Source organism: Ammodytes marinus, assembly GCF_949987685.1.
Source record: "Ammodytes marinus genome assembly, chromosome: 2".
Taxonomy (NCBI): Eukaryota; Metazoa; Chordata; class Actinopteri; order Uranoscopiformes; family Ammodytidae; genus Ammodytes; species Ammodytes marinus.
In genome coordinates, this window is record NC_137231.1 from 5505652 (window position 1) to 5527210 (window position 21559).

The 21559-nt window shown below is 43.4% G+C and overlaps 1 protein-coding gene across 1 annotated transcript in view; it reads left to right on the forward strand.

Annotated features, from left to right (window-relative positions):
* LOC307258482 (breakpoint cluster region protein) overlaps positions 1-21559 on the forward strand; it is a 38076-nt gene that overhangs the window by 7151 nt on the left and 9366 nt on the right. The window contains exons 2-16 of the mRNA XM_080038020.1: positions 7602-7783; positions 9534-9638; positions 9822-10007; positions 11280-11387; positions 11732-11792; positions 12270-12322; positions 12438-12578; positions 16554-16675; positions 17407-17572; positions 17866-17985; positions 18778-18853; positions 18980-19084; positions 19225-19299; positions 20132-20229; positions 20473-20604. Coding sequence (XP_079894146.1) covers positions 7602-7783; positions 9534-9638; positions 9822-10007; positions 11280-11387; positions 11732-11792; positions 12270-12322; positions 12438-12578; positions 16554-16675; positions 17407-17572; positions 17866-17985; positions 18778-18853; positions 18980-19084; positions 19225-19299; positions 20132-20229; positions 20473-20604 — 1730 coding nt within the window. The remainder of the gene's footprint in view (positions 1-7601; positions 7784-9533; positions 9639-9821; positions 10008-11279; positions 11388-11731; positions 11793-12269; positions 12323-12437; positions 12579-16553; positions 16676-17406; positions 17573-17865; positions 17986-18777; positions 18854-18979; positions 19085-19224; positions 19300-20131; positions 20230-20472; positions 20605-21559) is intronic.

Below are 21559 nucleotides of genomic sequence, written 5' to 3' on the forward strand. Positions count from 1 at the left end.
TACACATCTCCATGGATAAACCTTAATAGAAAAGACAATCTCCGGCATGTTCATGAGCTCCACAGGCGTGCCCCCCGAGGGCTCAGCTCTCCTCCCTCGTGCCTAGGCCTCAGCCCCTCTGGTCAGCTCTCCTCCCTGGACCCACTCAAAGGGCCCTCTGTGCTGCTGGCTGGCGGGCCAAGTGTTTATGGAATGTCTCAGCTGCTTGTGGGGTGTGGACACGGGGGATACGACTTATGAAATGTTAAGTGTTGTATTAGTTCACCTCTCTCAATACAAGCCTGACCTATGGAGCCTGTTGTGTCACCGGTCACAGTTTGTTTTTGAATAAATGTTCTCTCTTAAGTGGCAGTAAAGGGGTAGTGAGTGAGGGACGGAGGAAGGGATGGAAATGCTTTTACAACAGGTGGATTTGCACACTTCCCGTATTTGCCTGTAGTCCACCAAAGTCCAGTTTGTTTGACTAGTGTGAGTGCTCCGTACAGTACACTTCCTTGGCCCCTGGCCAATGCCAAGTACAGGCACGAGCATGAGCCTAGCATTATTCAACGGTTTTCAAAGTATTATCATTTTTATAATTCAGCAAAAGATTTCAAAATCTCTGACAATTTAACTCAAGCTACACTTACGCTGCGCGCCGGTAGCTTCAACCAACTTGCTGAGTGCTGTGAAGCCTGTCTCTAGGCAGATTATGACTGAACCAATCACATTAGAGCCCATCAGGTGAGGCCAGTTCACTCATATTTAATTCCATTCAGATATGCAAATGAATATTTGATCGTAACCTGGAGGTCACTGTCATGTTTAATGTGGCAGATTGAACTCCTTGTGTGTCCATCATCTGATGATAATAGGCAATGTCAGCAGTTCATTTGGTGTTAACTGTAAAAACACAAGCATAAGGCCATGAGGCTGCAGACTGGACAGGCTCCAGTATAAATGATGGGCTTTTGATAAAGATAATTCCCTCGTAAAAATAATTTAATAGGAATAAATAGCTACTGTACCATTTTACATATGCAATCATTCACCTCAGGGTCAATAAAGCTAATCTATGTATAGCCAGTTTGTGCATGTGCAGTGCACCATTGTCTATGTTTTTTTTTTCACACACTGGAACAATTATTGGGTTTTGATTCTGTGTGTTGTGCGGCACATTACGAGTAGTAGTCTGACCACCCACCCAGGGCTATTTCAACACACGCTGAAAGGGAGGGGTGCTGGGCTGGGCGGCCCAGTTCAGTGACTGGCACTAATTTTAGGCTGCCCTACTACACATCAGAGGAGAGTGCATGGTGCTGGGCCTCACTGTGGTTTAAAGGGGCCTCCCTAACCCAGCAGACACTTCAGATGGACCAGGATGTGACTATGACGTGTTGGCTAACCACTTTTGGGCCCAAACACACACAGCTGGTGTCTGCATTTGCCATAAAGGATGTCTCCCTCTTACAGTATGAGGTAAAGGGCCGCTCCACGTCGAAGTCAATTTACTGCAGCACACAGGGAGAAATTCACAGCCTGTGAAGACAGCTGTTCAATGTCTCCGGGAGGGGCTTTGTAAATCACATTCTGAGAAATGATTCATGTAACATTTTGGGAGTAATCTCTGATTCCATTGTCATTGTGAAAATGAAAATGATGTTAGCATGCTGATGTTAGTATGCAGTAGCTTAATGCAATGCTGTCTCCAAACAGAGAGCTGCTAGCATGGCTGTAGACTCTTTGATCATAGAATGCCAGACGTACAAACAGGGGGAATGGGGTTTGAAAGACATGGGCGTCAATTGGTCGGGGAGCGACTGGAAAAATATGCTTTTGAGTTGCATTATGGGAAATAAGAAGAATACAAAAGGAAAAAAAAGTTAAGCTAACAGACAGTCGTATGAGACAAGTCGCTCACAGAGCAAACATTGATAAAACACAGAAACCGCAGGCTCCCCTGATGAGCATATAAGCTTGACCCATACTCAGAACTAAAAGTAAGGATATCTCGGCCTCTGCTGCATTGATTCTGACCATCTCTTTCTAACAATTTCTGCGTTGCAAGTCATCCCATACTTTATGAACGTTTTCTAGAATGCCACAGGTCAAAACACCAACAGTAAATCGTCACCAAAGACTTGCTGTGAAGTGCACTCTAGAAAAAAAATCTGGCGAGAATTTTCTATTTTGCCACGAGGAAAACTCAAGTGGTCAGTGAAATCGGCCTTCGACCTGTTCCCCACTATTTGCCACTGCCGTTTCCCCAGTGACCACACAGTCCTGGTGAGAATCCATTTGCTGGAGCCATAAAGTGCTGCTAGGCTTTTAACAACATCTCACATTGACATTGTCCGCTGCCTCTTTCCAAAAGGTGCAACTTTCTCTCCAGATCTACACCACCATTAGACCGGCAACAGTCAGGCTGTCCTTCATTGTACCCTTTTTTTTTATTTTGCTCTGTGGTAAATTATAGACGCTCAAATCTAATTTCCAGCGTTTCAGTGCCGGAACGATCGATGCATTTGCTTTGTGCTGTTTATTTTCGATGAGATTGCGATCTAAATTCTGTCCGCCGCCCTTTGTGTGGATGGTCGATATATATATATATATATATATATATATATATATATATATATATACCCACAGATGGGAGCAGTAAGTGGGCTTTGATTCTCTCTGTCCCCCTTTGAGCTATTTCAACACACTGATCAGTGATGGGTCAATGTGCTGGGCTGGACCTTTTCCCAGAAGTGAAATGTCTGGGGAATCATGGACGCTACTATTCTTGTTCCAACTCTTTCTGGGATGATTCAATAAACCGTATCGCTCTTTGGTTTGCATTTTTGGGAATTGCTGTCTCTAATTCATCCCATCAGTTGAATAGAACCGATATTCTACCGGTGCTACTTTTAAAACCAATACATTAAAGGCCAAGTCACTGATTCTGAAGAACGCTTGTTGTCGGAATCACTTTTAGTCAAGAACTGTGAATTTTCACCATCGGCTACCTGTCCGTTCTGTTTGTGCACTGGGAAACAATGGTGTTAACACACAGCCTAGCCTCTGTAAACTGGTATCCAGTGTTAATAAACAGTGTATATAGGCTGTGTATTACTGGATTTGTTTATCAGTGCACAGAGTTCAGACAGGTAGTGGATGGTAAATAGATATTCTCTACAAGTCATTTTCATAAATCACTGACTTCTCCTTTAATGGAGGCCAGGTTGGAGGCCTGTTTCCCCTTGATTGTAACTTCCTGCGTTTGGTTGTTTCCAGGACCAATTCATCTTTCCCCATGTTTCAAAAATCTTAATACCATCCATGCCAAGTCGTTCAGAGACACCTAAACACAAGCTTTTAGTATCGACACAAAAACATTAATGTTCATAAAAGCTTTCCCCCGGATGACAGTATTCTCTTCTCTTAGTACGAGTTGGTTTCGTGTAGGGAAAACAAGCCCACGCGATTATGTTCTGTGACGGTGGATCTCTGAGGCCTAGCTGTCTCCGCGCCGCACATCTGTCGCTCCCCTCTGGGCCTGTGTTTATCGTAGTTCATCTCTATGGATTAAGGATTAGGGCTTTGAATGTGTCTTTGCTTTGTCATGAGTATAAGGACATCCAACATGTATTAAAACCTCTGGGATTGTTCTCTGAGCGTTCCCTGTGTTTTTTTTTAACATGCTGGAGGAAGGAAAGGTGCTTCACCATGATTGATTGCTCTCCAGATGGGGAGTCAGTAGGAACCAGTCCTTATTTAACCTTGAGCTCTATTTTTAGTTGTTGGCTTGTTTCGGTGTGCTAGTGTGGGAAAGCAAAGACGCGGTCTATTGTGTATTAAAAGGTGATTTTATCTCAGATCTTTCTTTTTCTTTTCTTTTTTAAGATCTGCAGTAATCCCGACAGCATGGCTCGTGGGAATTTAGACGAATGAGATTCTTGAAATACACAGAACCGCTGAGTTCAGACACAGTCCATGACAAAATCAGCTTCCCTCTGATCCGCGGTTCCGCAAAGCTCGTCACCGCAGCTGTCGGTGCTCAGCGGTCTTATGTAATGTCATTACAATGTATTTATTACAGCTCCATAGCATAGATGAAACCGCTTGAAGCAGAGGCAAGTTGGGTGTGTGACAAGGGGGGGTGGGGGGGGGGGGGGTACTGTAGAACTGCCCCGACTGGTTGGCTGCCCTCCATCTTTCTGTGTGATGCTAGTCGAGGACTGACACATCTAAAGGGCTAATAATATCCCAATTCAGATCAAATTGAATGTGTTTATAAAGCTGTCTCTGAGGTCATGTCCTCTGCTGCAATGTTTCTTGGAATATGATGGATTTAATGACATAAAAAAAGATTCCATTTCTTTGATCACAAACATGTTACAAATAGTAGGCTGTTGAGGATGACTGATTTAGAAATATTCAAATTTTACTTTTCATACGTCAGATTGAATATGTTTTTGTAATATTTGTGTTGTTGCTTATAATTGTTATGGAGCCATATTTCCAGATCAGTAGATATCCTGGTTACAACTCTTCAATTAAGAAATGTTAATGTCACACTGAATGTCCGTGGTTAGAAATATGGGCTCACATCTTTTAAACTCTAAATATCAAACCTGGTCCTTCACCCTTAAATAGACTGTATAAGTTGTGCTGAAAGACAACATACAGGTAACAATGGTCCATAGGTTTTGCATGTAGTTTGAGGTCTTTAAACAGCCATTTCTACTTTAGTTTATTTGTTCCTTTTTTTTTAAACTTCCCCCAAAACCAGGACAAAGGTCATGAAAACAGGTTTCACATAAAAAGCAATATAGACCAGGTTCTCAAGTCAAGTCTAATAGATTTGCATTTTGAGTTACATAAGCGGTTTAATGGACACGTTATGTTTGCTAAGTCTTTAATTGCAAAAGGCTTCTCATCCTGTACGTATGTAAATATGATAGCCACCATGACTGCAGCTGAATGTGTGCTTGGGGAGTGGGAGCTGTTTGTGAAGAGATGACCTTGTGTTATAAAGCCTGTTTCCGCTCTGAGGCAGATGAATTGCTGAATTTTCCGGGCAGACCTGCGTGGATACTTCCTCAGTAGTGGTTGGTCCTTGTAACAGCGGTGCTCACTGACTGCCCATTGTGACGTCCACCCTCTCTCCCCCACTGCTCATCCCAGACCATGTCCTGCATGTTCACAAATGTTCTCATTAAAAGACACAAATGGCTCCCATGTTTGAAGGTCATATAATGCTTATTTTCCCCTTATGATGTCATAGGGGGGGAGATACATCTGACTGGGGTTCTGAATACCTGTTTTTAGAAACGTGGAGGTGGAGAATAAAACAGAAGGCTTCTCTTTTTCAAACTTTGTGATCCTAGTTGTCACACAGTGGACCCATATTAACTTGACATTTTGTATTTTAGGTGACCTTTAAGGCCCGAGGACGCATTTTTTCAAATCCTCCTGTTCTTTACTTGTTCTCATTTGTGACCCAGCTGACTGTTTTTTTCATTCCCCTGGAAGGAGATAGTTTGTGGCTTAGGGGCTGAGAGAGAGAGAGGATGTGTTATTCATCCAGTTGCCGGCACGCTGATGTACTATAATCTGACTGGAACACAGAGTGGCCTTTCACATGGACTTCCCCAGTGTCTCTTCCTCCAGAGCAGCTCTCTGCCGGGCCCACACTGTGTGTTTGTTTGAGGCCCTTTGTCACGGCCCCTGGTGGATGTCATCCTGTCAGGCTGTCGTGTCTTTCAGGACTCTCCAGGGTGACTCGTCTTTACCCCCCCCCCCCCCCCCTCACTCAACCCCCCCAGTTTCCGGAATCCTCTTTCCTGTTTTCAAGTTGAGGTGGACCAGTTTTGTGGCTTCTTTTTTAATATGCTTTATAAACGACAACCTACAACAACTCTCCCCGGACTGCAACCAAGTGTCAACTTATGTCGAATTTTGAACTGTATTAGGCAGTGAAATGTGTTTATGGAGCACATGTCGATATATGCTCAACTTTCGTCCCATAACCTAACTCTTTTTTTTTTGTTAATTAGGTAGCCAAATTTTTTTGACACGCTGTCCGAGAATATTTTTCTGCTCGTGCCGGCTGCCAGCTCCTTGACGTCGACTATGATTATATGATCTGTGCTGGTGAGTCAGTGGTGGCTGACTGTAATGACAGGAAACGGAGCGTGTCCATCTGTATACTGAGCGAGTCCTACATATATTATGAAACCACAAGGGATGACGAGCGCAACATATACTTTGTGACTTGTTCCATTTGTTTTGGGCCCACGCTCGCTGTCATCATGGTGTAGATAGAACGTGCACTTTTTTTCTTTTCTTGTTTGCTTAAGCTGATTTCCTTAAAGGCCTACTTCACCGGTTGGAATATGAAGGTGTATTGAACTCAGAGATCCTATTTAGTATAAATATGCAAACAAAAAAAAAATCAGATCATCTTAGCCTGAGAAAAGGCAGAACGAGTGTTTTATGGTCTCACTGTCTAACCCTACTGTTTCCTTCGTGTGACATCACAGTAAGGGTTAGGATTAACAGGACAGCTGGCCCAAGGGAAGACTGAGGGAAGAAAAACCTCATTCATTATATTATAATAGTTATTTTATAATGATAGAACGCTGGTTCCGTATGGGTGAAGTAAGAACTGTGCTGCCCTGTGAGCTCTGAGGCCTTGATAGGTGGACTTCACTCCACTTCACTGCAGTGAAGGTTTACAGCAGTGCCATTCAGATTCTCTGTGGTCCTTAAACAAAACAAACTCAGATGAAGGTGACACACTTGTACGACCAGGCTGGCATGAGCAAAGCCCGTGTGTTGTTTACCGGGCTTATCCACTGGCCTGGCACCGGCACCTGGCACAGGCCTGTGTGGTATAGCTTTGTGTCAGTCACAGGTTTATGAAGGTTGAAAGAAGATTTGACATAAACACTAATGTCAGAAAAATACTGTGCTGGTGTGTCAGTGTTTTTTTTTAGGCTCAATTGGGGAAGCGATGGAGAAAATAACAACAGTTTCTTAAAATAAATGTTTCCATGCAGTGTGAGAACACTGTTACACATGTGGTAGTTTATTAAAACATTATTTATCAAGGACTATGTACAGTGTAAACATGACATCAACTGATATAATGAAGGTAATAACGTTATATTTTGAACGGGACTCATCTACATAACTAGGCCGCAATATCAGGACATAATCACTGCCTAAAAGCAGCATACTTGGATTGTTTTTGTTGTAGCAGGCAATAGAGCAAAGCTGAGTGACTTAGCAAACAGTTGCAAATTAATGAGTTCATCAGACACATCACAACATTATCATTTAAAGCTGTACTCCCAATATTCACTCTATTGAATATTTCACTCTAATATTCCTCTCATCTCTGTGTTTGGTCTCCACCAACTCCAGTGGGAATGATGTGTCTCTTGGGCAGCTCAATGATACACACACTATGTCCAATAGCTACTTACTAACTTTGTCTGGCTATAGGTTTGGTGCTGAGCGGGTAAAAAACACAGTTGCTTGCTGCTACTACTACAACAACACAACTCAGTCACTCGGACAGTTTTAAAGACCCACCATGTGACTTATGCCCTGTGTGTTTTTCCTCTCAGACGCTCCCTACAGTGAGACCCCTCCCTCGTATGGCTATGACCTGGAGCCCTCAGAGGAGCAGCAGCCTGCCCATGACCCCCTGTCCTTCACTGGCTCTCCCTCCTCCTCACCACGCCTCCGCTCCAAGAGCCGGAGCAGCAGAGACACCCAGTCCTCTGGCTCCCTGGAGTCCACACTGTCGGTAAGCTTACTGGCCCCACTCCAGCCAACATGTCTGATGACACCAAAGTATTAAATGAATCCCAGCATTGGGGATCCCAGTGATTTATAAAAAAAAATGGTAAATGTGCTCACTGATTTTCTGAGAAATGACATTATAAAACATTGTTTCACCCATTTACACGCATGCACGCACGCACGCGCACACACACACACACACACACACACACACACACACACACACACACACACACACACACACACACACACACACACACACACACACACACACACACACACATAGATACAGTATACAGATGGCAACAGCTACCACACTGGGTGCAAGCTAACCATTTGGAGCAATTTGGGGTTCAATACCTTGCCAAGGGACACTTCGACATGTGGCAACTTCCACACAATTGTGAAAGTTGCAAGAGGCATATTGAAAACAGCATGATCAAAATCCAAGAGGGTAAATGTTTTAACTTTGAGTTCCTATTAAGGGCCAAGCTTTAAAACTAATATCCTATATTTAAAAAAAATGCATCTTGACAGCATCTGTTGTAGGTGCCTCTCTGTTCCTTGGATGCAATTGACACTCATTCAAGTTTGTAGCCTCCAATGACATCATCAGGGTTATTTTTATTAGACTTTTGGAAAGCTCCTGCAGAGCCATGCATGGAAAAACATTATACAAGAGTTTTCACGGGCAAACTCTTTATGACTTAATACACTGAACTTCTTGTTGTGTACAATCGGGTGGAGAGAAAGTACAGTAGAATGTACCCCTTCAGCCAGGCATTGGATCAGCTGCTCCATGATCTGAGTCACCCAGAGAAGCCAACAACCAAAGGCACAGATGGGAATGCTTTTCAGCACCAAGCAAGCAAAGGGCTGCTGAAACACACACCACACACACTCAGCAAACACAGTGTGGGCGAACAGATGTTTAAAAAAAGACCCAGCCATCCCCTCCCCCCCTATATGCTCTGTTCCTGTCCTATCCGTGGTATCCTTCTCCTCTCATGTGTACACTTGCTGATCTTCAAAAGTCTAGATGGTGTTGTTGTATGAATGGAGTGGAGGCTCAGTCAGCAGCAAACAGATTTTTCTGTTTTTAAATCAACCCTAATGGCAGAGCTTGATACAGGCCCAATCCAGTGAGGCTGTTACTGACAGTGATAGCCACGCACCACCATGACTGATGGCTCTGTCTGTACCCGTTTGGAATAACAAGTCCTGGACCCCCAAACCCATTTGTCTTCCTTAAAGATACTAGGAGTCTGTGGTGCAGGCGTCTCGGAATGTCAAACTCCCACAGAGTTTTAATCAGATCTGGGTCCGTCCCTAATCCTGCAAGAACAATATCTATCTGTAGCCAGGGCTGTGCAGAGGTGTGTGGGAGGGTTATTAAGGCGAGACACTACGAATAGGTTTAAACTCATAGATGTCATGAAACTTTCTCAGCTGTTTTTGGATCAATTGGATTCAAGTCAGGACTTTGGCTGGGCCACTGTAAAACGTTAATGTGTCTGTCCGCTAACCATTTCTTCACCACTTTTGCTGTGTGTGTGTGTGTGTGTGTGTGTGTGTGTGTGTGTGTGTGTGTGTGTGTGTGTGTGTGTGTGTGTGTGTGTGTGTGTGTGTGTGTGTGTGTGTGTGTGTGTGTGTGTGTGTGTGTGTGTGTGTGTGTGTGTGTGTGTGTGTGTGTGTGTGTGTGTGTGTGTGTGTGTGTGTGTGTGTGTGTGTGTGTGTGTGTGTGTGTGTTGCAGGTGGAGTTGGATCAGGAGAAGGGGCTGGAGATGAGAAAGTGGGTCCTGTCAGGAATCCTGGCCAGTGAGGAGACCTACCTCAGCCATCTGGAGGCCCTGCTCATAGTACGTGTAACTTATAACACACACATAACATCAATTTATCGATTGGTGCGGTTGAAGTATTATCAAATACAAGTAGCATCATATGAAACTGCATAGAAATACCTTAACCTAATTACAGTACTTGGGTAAATTTACTTTGTTACTTTCCACCACTTATGTGACTGACTGTGATTCTTTCTCCAGCCCATGAAGCCTCTGAGGGCAGCAGCCACCACGTCCCAGCCCATGCTGAGCATCCAGCAGATAGAGACCATCTTCTTCAAAGTGCCCGAGCTGACTGAGATCCACAAGGACTTCTATGATGCTCTGCTCCCCCGAGTCCAGAACTGGAGCCAGCTGCAGTGTGTGGGCGACCTCTTCCAGAAACTGGTATGTATGGGGTGACGGACAACTTTCTGTTGGTTTCAGTAGTATGACAACCAAGGAAACAAACCTTTTCATGTTTTAACTTCATGTATTTGAGTATGTAAGGAATAGTTTTTTTACGTACGTGATCTCCTATCTGCTGTCATGAACAAGTGTGTCAACACGAGTGTACCTGGTATGTCACTCATGTTGGAAAATTCATTTTTATTGTGTAAATACTATTAACACATAAAAGGCCTCAGAAAAAAAATGTATGCCACAAATTATTTGAAGATACTGTATACTGGTATTGTGGAAGAAAGCATGTCATGACAACGTTCGCTACAGTGAAAGGAACCTGTCGGTCTAGTTTTTGTGTGTGGGTTCATTTTAGTTAACTTAAAGGCAGAGTAGCCAGACATCGTAAGCCAACAGAATAAACAAGGGAATCATAGAGCATTGGAATACAAAATATCGCATATAAGAGAAATGTTTGATTTGTAACACTTTAAACATTTGCTTCACTGTACTATGAGTGTTTAGTTAGCACACACAGTTAAATGCACTATGTCAGTCCCTTTGGCTGATTTAAACCCCTCCTTTGAATAAAAAGACTTGAGCATCAAATAACATGAAACCTCACAGCAATAAATTGCATGTTGGTGCCTGATCAAACAGCCATCTAGTTAGTAACTTTCAGAAACTAATTTTAGCACCTCTTAAATGTCCTGCCTTGATCATGAATGAACGTTAAACGAGGGGGTTCTCTCTGAGGGGGATAGGTTTTGAGATCTATGGCTGTTAGTAATGTTTGGGGGGGGGGGGCTCTTGCAGTGCACATGTGAGTAGACTTCCTGGAGTCATGTCCCGGCCAGATAAAAGCATTGCCTCACCACATTACAGGCAGTAAAGGAGAACAAAAACGCTTGACGGGAGGCCCCTGAATAAGAGCTACCTCAGTGTTTAGCTGCTGGATGTTAAACACACACACACACACACACACACACACACACACACACTAGCGCTGCACAATTATTCCTAAAAAAATCCTGATATAAATACTTGGAAGAAAAATCGTGATCCATATTTTATCAAGAATGGTGCCGCCCTAATACCTACATGCATGGATCTCTATGTAGACACATGGTGGGCTAACACTGATTTCATTTCCATCCTGTAATGCTACTAACTGCCAGCTTTATGCCCTGAGTGGCAGTCACACACCAGTAAATCCTCTCTGCTCTGATATCCAAATGAAATGAATCTAATCTGAGCTCCTTCTCCTTTCCCCTGTAGGCCAGCCAGCTTGGCGTGTACCGGGCGTTTGTGGATAACTATAAGGTTGCTGTGGAGACGGCCGACAAGTGCTGCCAGGCAAACGCTCAGTTTGCAGAGATATCCGAGGTATGTTATCACGCTAGGCACAGCAGGCACTGGGGCAAGGCATAGAGTGTTTGATGTTACACAGCTGCCTGCTAGGGGAGGGGGGGGGGCACCAGTGATGACAGGGCAGTTTTGTTTTTGTCAGTCCTCACGCTGTAAGGAGCCATGCAGCTCTTTACTGCCGTGCTGATTGTTTTAATTGCGCCGTGGGGCAGTAGCTGTGATTTTTTTTAATGAGGGCACAGTGTATTTCTCTCTCTCTAACCGTTTCTCCTCTCTGGTTTACTCTCTCTCTCTCCTCTTTGGTGTTCTCTCTCTCTCTCTCTCTCTCTCTCTCTCTCTCTCTCTCTCTCTCTCCCTGTCAGAACCTCAAGGTCAAAAGCACAAAGGACTGCAAGGACCAGTCGGCTAAAAATTCACTGGAAAGTGAGTACTGACTGACTGACTGAATGGCCACCCTCCACATTAAAGGTGGAGTCAGTGATTCTGGGGAAAGCTTTTTGTCAAAATCACTTTAAAATCACGTGGAACTCAGTGAATATCTCCTCATGATCCGCTACCTGTCCATACTGTGTGTGCGCTGATCCAGTGTTAATACACAGCCTAGGCTCTGTTAACGGGCATGTTGCTAGCTACGGTGGGCCCCTTTTGTTTACTTACCCTTTGTTCATACCAGTTTACATAGCTTAGGCTATGTGTTAACACTGGATGTTTGTTCCAGCGCACACACAGTACGGACAGGTAGCGCATCGGGAGAATATATTCACTGATTTCTGACAAAAAGGGATTTTGACAACAGGCGTTCTCCAGAATCACTGACTCCATCTTTAAAGGATATTGCTCTAAGTAGTATTAGGGCTGTGGCTAGTCCTGTGGTGCTGACTCTCCCTCCTCCCTCCACAGCTCTCCTCTACAAGCCCGTTGACAGAGTGACGCGCAGCACCCTCGTTCTACACGTAAGTCAAATCTGCCAAAACACAAATCTGTGGCGTTCACATAAACATCTTGTCGGCACGGAAAGGTTTTTTTTTGGGTGATTAGATTTGTCATGGCTTGTCCCTCTGTATCCAGGACCTGCTGAAGCACACACACTCCAGCCACCCAGACTACACACTGCTACAAGACGCCCTGCGCATCTCTCAGAACTTCCTCTCCAGTATCAATGAAGAGATCACCCCACGCAGACAGTCCATGACCGTTAAGAAGGGAGAGGTCAGTGTGGAAAAGCAGTCACTACTACTACTACATCAACCTCAGGGTTATCCTAAGGACTTTGTGAGCTATTCTAAAGCCCCTGTTAAACCCAAATCCACAACATAATTCCTAACAATGTGAGGTGGGGAGTTGGTTGCATGACAGTAAGCGTCTGAAAAGAGATCCAAATGAAAGATATCGTCATTTAAGTTTGATCAACTGCTCAGAAAAATCGTTTTAGATGAGGCGGGCTATGCTTTGGTTCTTATTATAGTTCTATAAAAACAAGGAATGTTGACATTGAGACCGTTTGATAGGGCCATGCCAACACCGTCCTGTCAAACGGTACTCTAGACTAGTTTTTTAAAAACTAAGTATTATGATATTTATGAACATTTATTTTCAATCGTATATTGATTTTTTTTTATTGAAGACCAGGTTTCCAGAGGCTTTAAATAAACGTGCTCAAGGCTGCTGAAAACCAAACACAAATAAAATGTGTTTTTAGTAGATAGGTCAACAGCTTCCCCTCCATTCTGCCCGCCTGTGCACTTTCACTTGATTTGTTTTGTACTGGATTTGACTGGTTATTCACCGATTCCAGTGATTCCATTTGATTGAAAGACGCCCAGTACAGGAGAAGGAAAATGTAAGAGTAGGTAGAGCTTGTTCTCTATGTAGGGCACTTGTTCTCTGTGCCAAGGACAGCCTCAGTGGTTTGAATGGTGGCAGTGGCACAGTGACGAGGCCTGGCACCACTATGTTGACTCCCTGGGGCCGCTGCATGCTGCTTTTTATATGGTTTTATATGTGTCCAGTATACTGTATGCTACAATCACTTCTTTCACCCATTTTTGGTATGCCTTTTTAATGACAATGACAATGCTAGAATGCCGATGTTTAGCATGTGTACATGATAACATATACCAGTTAACACAAAACACACAAAGTACAGCCAAGGCGGACAATGTCATTGATATTGTAGCTATTTAAAGGTGGAGTCAGCGAAACTGGAGAACACTTTATGTCACAATCAGTGAATATCTCCCCACAATCTGCTACCTGTCGGTATATAAAAAAAGCCTAGGCTCTGTAAACTGGTATGTAAACTCAAACAAATAAGGGACCCACTGTAGCTAGTAGCAACATGCCAGTTAACAGAGGCTAGGCTGTGTATTAACACTAGGTTTTTTTTTCATCGCATACGCAGTACAGACAGGTAGCGGATCCTGAGGAGATATTCACTGATTTGGACAAAGAGTGATTTGGACAACAAACAGTCTCCATAATTGCTGCCACCACCTTTAAATGCAGTAGATAAATAAACTAAGTTATTACAAATGAGCTTGATGGGGAGATGGGTGACTGACATACCGACATTGCCAACCATATAGCCAAGCAGAGCAAGCGTGGCTAAAACTTCCTACAGGTAAATTGGGACATATTTTATGGGCTTATTTGTTACAAAAGAGATCTTCATCGACAGAATACATGACTATACAGTATGTGTTTGAGGTTTACATTTGGTCTCCCATGAGCACACTCACTCACTGTACAGTTATTTTCAAACAGCAGCAGCAGCAGCGTTGTGTGGGTCACAGTATTATGTCTGCAGTGTACACCCCGTGAATGATTTGTGTCATGTCTTGATCGGTTGACAGTAAACCGCTCCGAGCACAAGGTGTCTGGAATCTGTAATAAAACAGGAGTGTGAGTCAGACACCGTGGCTGACTCATCTCCCAGCCTGTCTGCTTTGGCTGTGTGAAGGAAGTAGGAGTGTAGAGAGGAAGCCGGAGGAAGCTCGTGACAAAACACCCTACTTACTGAGGAGGGGTCTCTGTGTTGGGCATAACCAGGAAAAACCTTGTCCCATTGCCTCTGCACTCACTCCCATCCCTTCCGTTGCCTGGCTGTCAAATCCACTTCCCAGAAATGAACCCTTGCAGCAACATTTCCTTATCAACGTTACTGTCTGACCCCAGCCTTCTGCTCTTGGGCGTGTGCCGACTGACCCCTGTGTCCCCTACTCTTACACCAACACATCTCCAGGCCAGCCTATGATTCAGATTCGACCTGGCCGAGAACTTCCTCTGTTCTTTCTGGGAATTGGCCCCTCCCCCCCATCCCCCCAGGGTTGGTGGGATATTAAATCAAAAGCTCTTGGGAAAACATTCTTGTGTATATTATTGTCGCGGAAGTCATGAAATCATGGAAGCGGACTAGACAGATAGCAAGCCAGCAACATGACAATCGCTTTAAATGATGTCTTGTTGTTGTTGTTGTTGTACGTGATCACATGGTCAGCTCTGGACTAAACTTGCACCCATTGTTGATGTTTTTTTTTAAGCCTGTAATTACCGTGACCATTTTAACCCGCGAGTTTGTGTTGTGTACATGCCTCGCCGCTCAACGTCTCATTATAGAGCATAGGAGGGGAAAAACAGATTCCAGTGTGGCAGGATGGGTGTGAGCACTGTGCACTTAAAGCTCTGGATTCTTTCCCCATTGGATTATTGACTATTGGTTGGTTGTGTTAGTGTCACAATAAGCAGATAAACACCCTTTCACCTCTTTTTTAAAACCAGGACAGCACTGATCCTATTGTTTCTTTGGGAGCAAACACGCCCGCACTAATATAAAGAGCAGTGTGCAAAGAAAACGGAATAGTGTTGTGGCGGTGATTTCCTGGTGTGTGTGTGGGTTGGCTGTGTCCCACATGGGCAGAGTCAGTGTAAACAGCCTGGGCCCACAGGTCAAAAGGCAGTGGGGGGGGGGGGGGGGGATTCAGATGCATGTCATCACATGCTCCTCTCTGTAATCTCGGGCTGGCTGGAACTAGCTCTGGAAATGAATTTGATTCATTGTCACAACAAGAAATAAGATTCATTCCTTATGGTATGAACTGCATACCAGACGTGATAGCAAACTGTTTTAGCACTTAGCATACAGCAACAAATCAGATGGGCCTACTACCATTTTATTAGTAACAGGAAATTATATGTGAGCTATTGGTAGCCATTCGAACTATGACCTTGTATGAAAAGTCAAAGGATGGCCTATGTCTATTATAAGGGAAACATGAATGGCTTCACCTGATTTCATAGAAAATCCATTCCACTAGTTGTGGAGACATTTCAGGTCAAAGCAGAGGAGAGTGAGAGGATCACCAGAGGTCATTAGGTCTTATGGTTTAATCATGGGGAAAGGTTGTGAATGCATCAGGACATGATTGCTCTGTGCGTGGTTGACAAAACGTAGCATATACACTCATTGCCTTGTTTTTTGTCATGTTACAAATTATATATTCTTTTGGTTATTTTGTTTACTGCCACTGTGAGGTTGTATCATTTCAGTACACCACGGGCTGTACAATAATAACAACTATGTGCCAACATCGGCACCAACTTATCTTTTATAAACCCTGGATGAAAGAGTTATAAACTGAGCTTCAATAATGTCCAACCTTAAAAGCTATAGTGCATAACTTCTGTTGCTCCCATGAGGAATTCTGAATAATAATAACAACACTGTCGGCGGATTTATGTGAGGTAAGCCCAATGGTGATGGGGCATCATGGATTTAAAACCTTCTGCTGTACTCCCTTGTGATTTTTCTGAGCTCCTGCGCCAGTGTCAGGAGGTGACACCAGTTTGTAAACGTTGCCATACAGAGAGATACAGAGAGAGTTTTGTGAAACCGATTAACCTGCTTAATCAACTTTGTTTCCACTAATTTGCCCATGGATTGAATGCAACCCACATTCATTCATATATAAAAAGTTACGCACTGCAGCTTTAAGTCAGATACTGAACTTTCATGAGTTGCATCGCAGATCTTTGCTTTTGGTGCAGTAGTTATTGGTTGAAAGCATCTTGATTCTCACTCACTTGTTTCTATGGTTAAACCTAATGAAACATTAGTATTATGGGGTGTGTGTGTTTGAGGCCAGTGAGTGACATACTCTGGGTTTTAATGATGTGATGTCTTGGCAGAACCGACAGCTGCTGAGGGATCGCTTCATGGTGGAGCTGCTGGAAGGCTCCAGGAAACTGCGTCACGTCTTCCTCTTCACCGACCTGATGCTCTGCACCAAGCTGAAGAAACAGGCTGCCGGGTGAGTGTGTGTGTGCGTGTGTGTGTGTCTGTGTGTGTGTGTGTGTGTGTGTGTGTGTGTGTCTGTGTGTGTGTCTGTGGGCCTCCTGTCCAGGGGTTAGGCTTGTAGCCCAGAGAATATCCACTGGTTCTGATCCCTGTCCTAGGGGGGGTAAACGAGGGTCACTCCACCCAGACAGACATTAAGACTTGTGTCACATAATATCTGTTTTGCTGAAAATAGACCAGTCCCCTTTACTGTGAACTAAACAACCGGACTCTGCTCTGCTTGAAAGAGGTGGTCACTGGCCGCTTGCAAGTGAACTCTGGAGCGGGTCATCTCTGGTGTGAATCCCATCCACACATCACAGGAAGCCTAGCAGTTACATAATGCCATTGTCTACTGCAGAATGTCTTACATTAACCACTTGTGTTGTTAAGTTATATGTATATGCTGTATGTATATATATATATATATAATTTTCAATGTTTAACAATGACCATACAACACCAGGTCTTCACGTCAATATCCATAAAATAACGATAATGTAGGCTATGGTAGAAATTGCAGGAGATTAGCCTTTTAACCCATTCAACTGTTAATTTAACAGCATTTCCGTGCATAAGAGCTTTGTTTACAATTCATAGTCCATTTGACATCTGCCTTTGTGAACGTGCCAATTGGCGAGTGAAAGAAGATTGGGAATAAAAAAACGTTGTCATCATCACTCACACACTCCTGTCCTCCCACAGCAAAGGCCAGCAGTATGACTGTAAGTGGTACATCCCCCTGGCTGACCTGACCTTCCAGACCATCGAGGACTGTGAGTCCACCCCTATCCCTCTGGTCCAGGACCAGGAGATAGACGCCATCAAAATCAAAATCTCACAGATCAAAAACGAAATCCAAAGAGAGAAGGTGAGGCCAATGCACTTTGCAATTACAGGAACGGTACACACATCAGCACACACGTTTATGATGTATTACATTTTGACAACTGGCATTCTCCAGAATCTCTGACTCCACATAAAGTATTAGTGATGTGAAGGAGTTGCCATGTAGAAACACCCCAACGGTGACAGCGTTGCATCAAAATCGCAAGACGAGCTAAAAAAAAAAAAGTACTTGTAGAGCGCATGTTAGCGGAGCAGAAGTGTAGACAGCATGTTGTCAGTGTGTATTACATAAAGCGTGTTTCTGTTGATCCACAGAGAACCACCAAAGGGCCCAAGGCCATTGAGCGACTGAAGAAGAAGCTATCAGAACAGGAGTCTCTGCTGCTCCTCATGTCCCCCAACATGGCCTTCAGAGTGGCCAACAGGAATGGCAAGGTGAGGCTTAACAAGGTCCCATAACCACAAAGTACTTCAGCATGAATACAATCCACCGCGCTTGGATTGGTGAGAGATGCTACCTGGATTCCTCTGGATTCTCTATTTAGTTTTTCATGGGAAACATCATTAGGAATACCTTGTTCCAGGGAGGGGGAACGATCTTGGGAATCGAGGGCAAACTGGCCATGAATAATCTGAAATTGCCCAGGAAATTCATTTGACAGGGGCTTTTTTGAATACCAGAGTAAAAAAATGTACAGTTTTAGGCATCCGTAGTATACTTCTACAGTATACTATACCAGTATCTTACAATATAATATGATATTTTATAAGAGTAATTGAATATTGGTCTTCTTTATTCAAGAAAACGTGGTAAATTCTTTCTCATTCATAAAATCTTTACTGATTCACTTCAAACGTAACAGAGTTGGCATTACATTTCATTATGTGGTATTTAAAAAGGTCTTTAAAATCATTTGAATTGGAGAAGCCTGGCGGTACCCTGATAGAGGAAAGAAGGAATGTCCCATCATTTGACAACATTGCCCTGGAAAATGATCCAAAATGCCCCCCAAAAATATTTCACAGGGTCTAAAAAAAGCCCCCTGGTTAAAAGAAAAAAGTTAATTTCCTACCCTGCCTTTGTACAGTCAATAAACAACTTCTCAGTTTGGTCTCTGCTGCCCTCTGCTGTTGACAGGCATGGTATTACACCATGAGAGTATAATAAAGGTAAAGGACAGTGTATTATCCCCTTATTTCTTTCTTTCTTTCTTTTTCCCCCTCCAGGGTTTCACATTCCTCATCTCCTCTGACTATGAGCGTGCAGAGTGGAGGGAGATCATTCGCGAGCAGCAGAAGAAGTGTAAGTGGCCCTGGCTGCTTCTCTATAAGAGAGCCGGCATCATCATCATCATCATCACCATCACCATCAGTTCTCATATTCCAGTGACCCGCTTGTTGTGAGCCTCTTTTCCACTGTGTCCTGCAGGCTTTAAGAGCTTCTCTCTGACCTCTCTGGAGCTGCAGATGCTCACCAACTCCTGTGTCAAGCTCCAGACTGTTCACAACATCCCAATGACCATGAACAAGGAAGGTAAGGTCCACAATGCATTGCAGACTTTTTTTAGAATTGGATGGAGATTTGAATTTGAATACACCTATAAAGTTTGTGTATGCTATCTTAACCTGCATAACCTGAACACTGCTATCCCCCCCCCCCTACCACACACATAGATGATGAATCCCCTGGTTTGTACGGCTTCCTAAATGTCATCGTCCACTCCGCATCAGGGCTGAAGCAGAGCTTAAGTAAGTGGTTTATTCTCTCAGAAAGTTGACCAGAGATAATCTGACTGAACAGTGTAGAGGTTGCGTGGCTCTCCCTCCCCTCTCTCTCTCTCTCTCTCTCTCTCTCTCTCTCTCTCTCTCTCTCTCTCTCTCCCTCTCCCTCTCTCTCTCTCTCTCCCTCTCTGCGGCTGTCAGCTGGGAGGGCAGCTGCAGGGGAACAAGTGGGATTAGCCAGGGACACTGTGTACAAGCCGCTTCAAATATGTCTTTCTAAAATCGCTGCCCGCTCAAACTAGGGATGATTAATTTCAATGTCTTTTAACCCGTTTTTTTGTTTATCTAAATAATGAAAATCTTATTTTAAATGCTGCAAAAAAGAAGGGCATTTTGTGACCACCTTGTATCGTGCTCATCATGGCTATTCTTCAAATGAATTTATTTCAGAAAAACATCACGTTAAAACAACAAATTAAATTATTTATTAAAAGATGATGATGCTTTGGATGTTACAAATATGTATTTGTATACACATATTGCTTTCATTTTTTTTAAATAAAGATTGTGCAAATTATCTAAATATGTAAAAACACGTTTTTTATTCAAATTAATTTCTTTATAAAAAAAAAAGTCGGCCAACCACACACATCCCTAGCTCAAACTCTTCTCTGTGCTCTCTGTCACAAATGATTCAGTGGCGTGTTTAAACCAGTGTCCACTCCTCCATGTAGTCATTTACTAAAACAGAGACCTTTTATAATATTACATTGTCAGAACATGTCTCAACCAGATGACTAATGAAATGTAACCTACTTTTGATTCAGCCGTTAAAACACCTTGTGCTTGTGCCCACTAGACCTGTACTGCTCTCTGGAGGTGGATTCCTTTGGCTACTTTGTCAACAAAGCCAAAACCCGTGTGTACAGAGACTCTACGGAGCCCAGCTGGAACGAGGTGAGTGACTTTGACATCAAGAGATCTTCGGAATTGCTGACTCCACCTTTTAAAGTACAGTGTATCCCTATGACATTAAGTGTTTAAAATGAAAGCCCATCAGTAAAGAAACAAAAAAAAAACAAGCTATCTATGCATGCTCTGGAATAATGGTTGACTGCCATAAGTGAAAGTCTATTGTTGTGCACTGCGCTGAAACCTACTGTAACCTACTGCCCTTTGCTCTGTGTTTCTCGGTGGCAGGAGTTTGAGATTGAACTGGAGGGCTCTCAGACTCTGAGGCTGCTCTGTTATGAGAAGTGCTGCAACAAGACCAGGCACAGCAAAGAGGACGGAGAGTTCACCGACAAGATCATGGCCAAAGGACAGATAAAGGTACGGACAAATGAGTGCCCACCCGGGTCAGATGCCTTTGTGGATTTCCTAACGATGAAATACATTGACTTTTAAACACGCTTCTGGCATCTTTCTCAACATCGGGGCACTATATACTAAATATATCAGAGGAAAACCCCACCTCTTGTTTCATACCATATCGTACCATTGTAGAAAAAGGAACTTGCATCTATATTTACTGACTCGTTATGAGCCCAAATCTATCTATGTTTAGTGTATAAAATAATGAAAGATTTGGCTGCTCCTCCATTAAAGGAGTTTGTGTCACTGCGCACAGACAATAGGGTAACTAGAACGTCTAACAGAGGGGACTGTGTAGTACAGCACAGGTCCACTGAGTTTGGCATGTCTGTATTTTCAGTGAGAGCCACTAAATCTTGGAACTCAATACCAATTGAGATAAGAGAGTGGAACACCTTTGCTGGTTTTAAAAGTAAAATGAAATCATGGCTGAAATCAACCCAAGCATGCACCCATCATCCATAGATTGTTTTCTTAATGTTGTGATGTCCTGTTGTCTTGGTGTCTTACTGTTGTGATGTTGTTGTTGTGGTGTCTTAATGTTGTGATTTTAATGTCGTATTGTTTTATGTTTTACTGTTGTGAAATTGTGTGTTATTGTTTTTATACTTAGGTTTCCCTTTTTGACAGAGATGTATTACTCTGTTTCCTGTCCAGGGACTACAGATGAAAATTAGCTTATAGCTAAATCTGGTACTGCTTATGTGCTGTGCATTGTCCCTGTTAAATAAACAAATAAATAAATACAGCTCCACTGATAGTTAAAGGGAAAACAATCCTTGCCTATGCGGAGCTGCACTTTCTCCCTCTTATTGAAAGCGAGTAGCTCCACAGTGGGGACTTAGCTGCACTCCTGACCTGACCATGTGACCTTACTTGGCTAATCCCCCTCCCACTGTTTGTAAAAGATGGG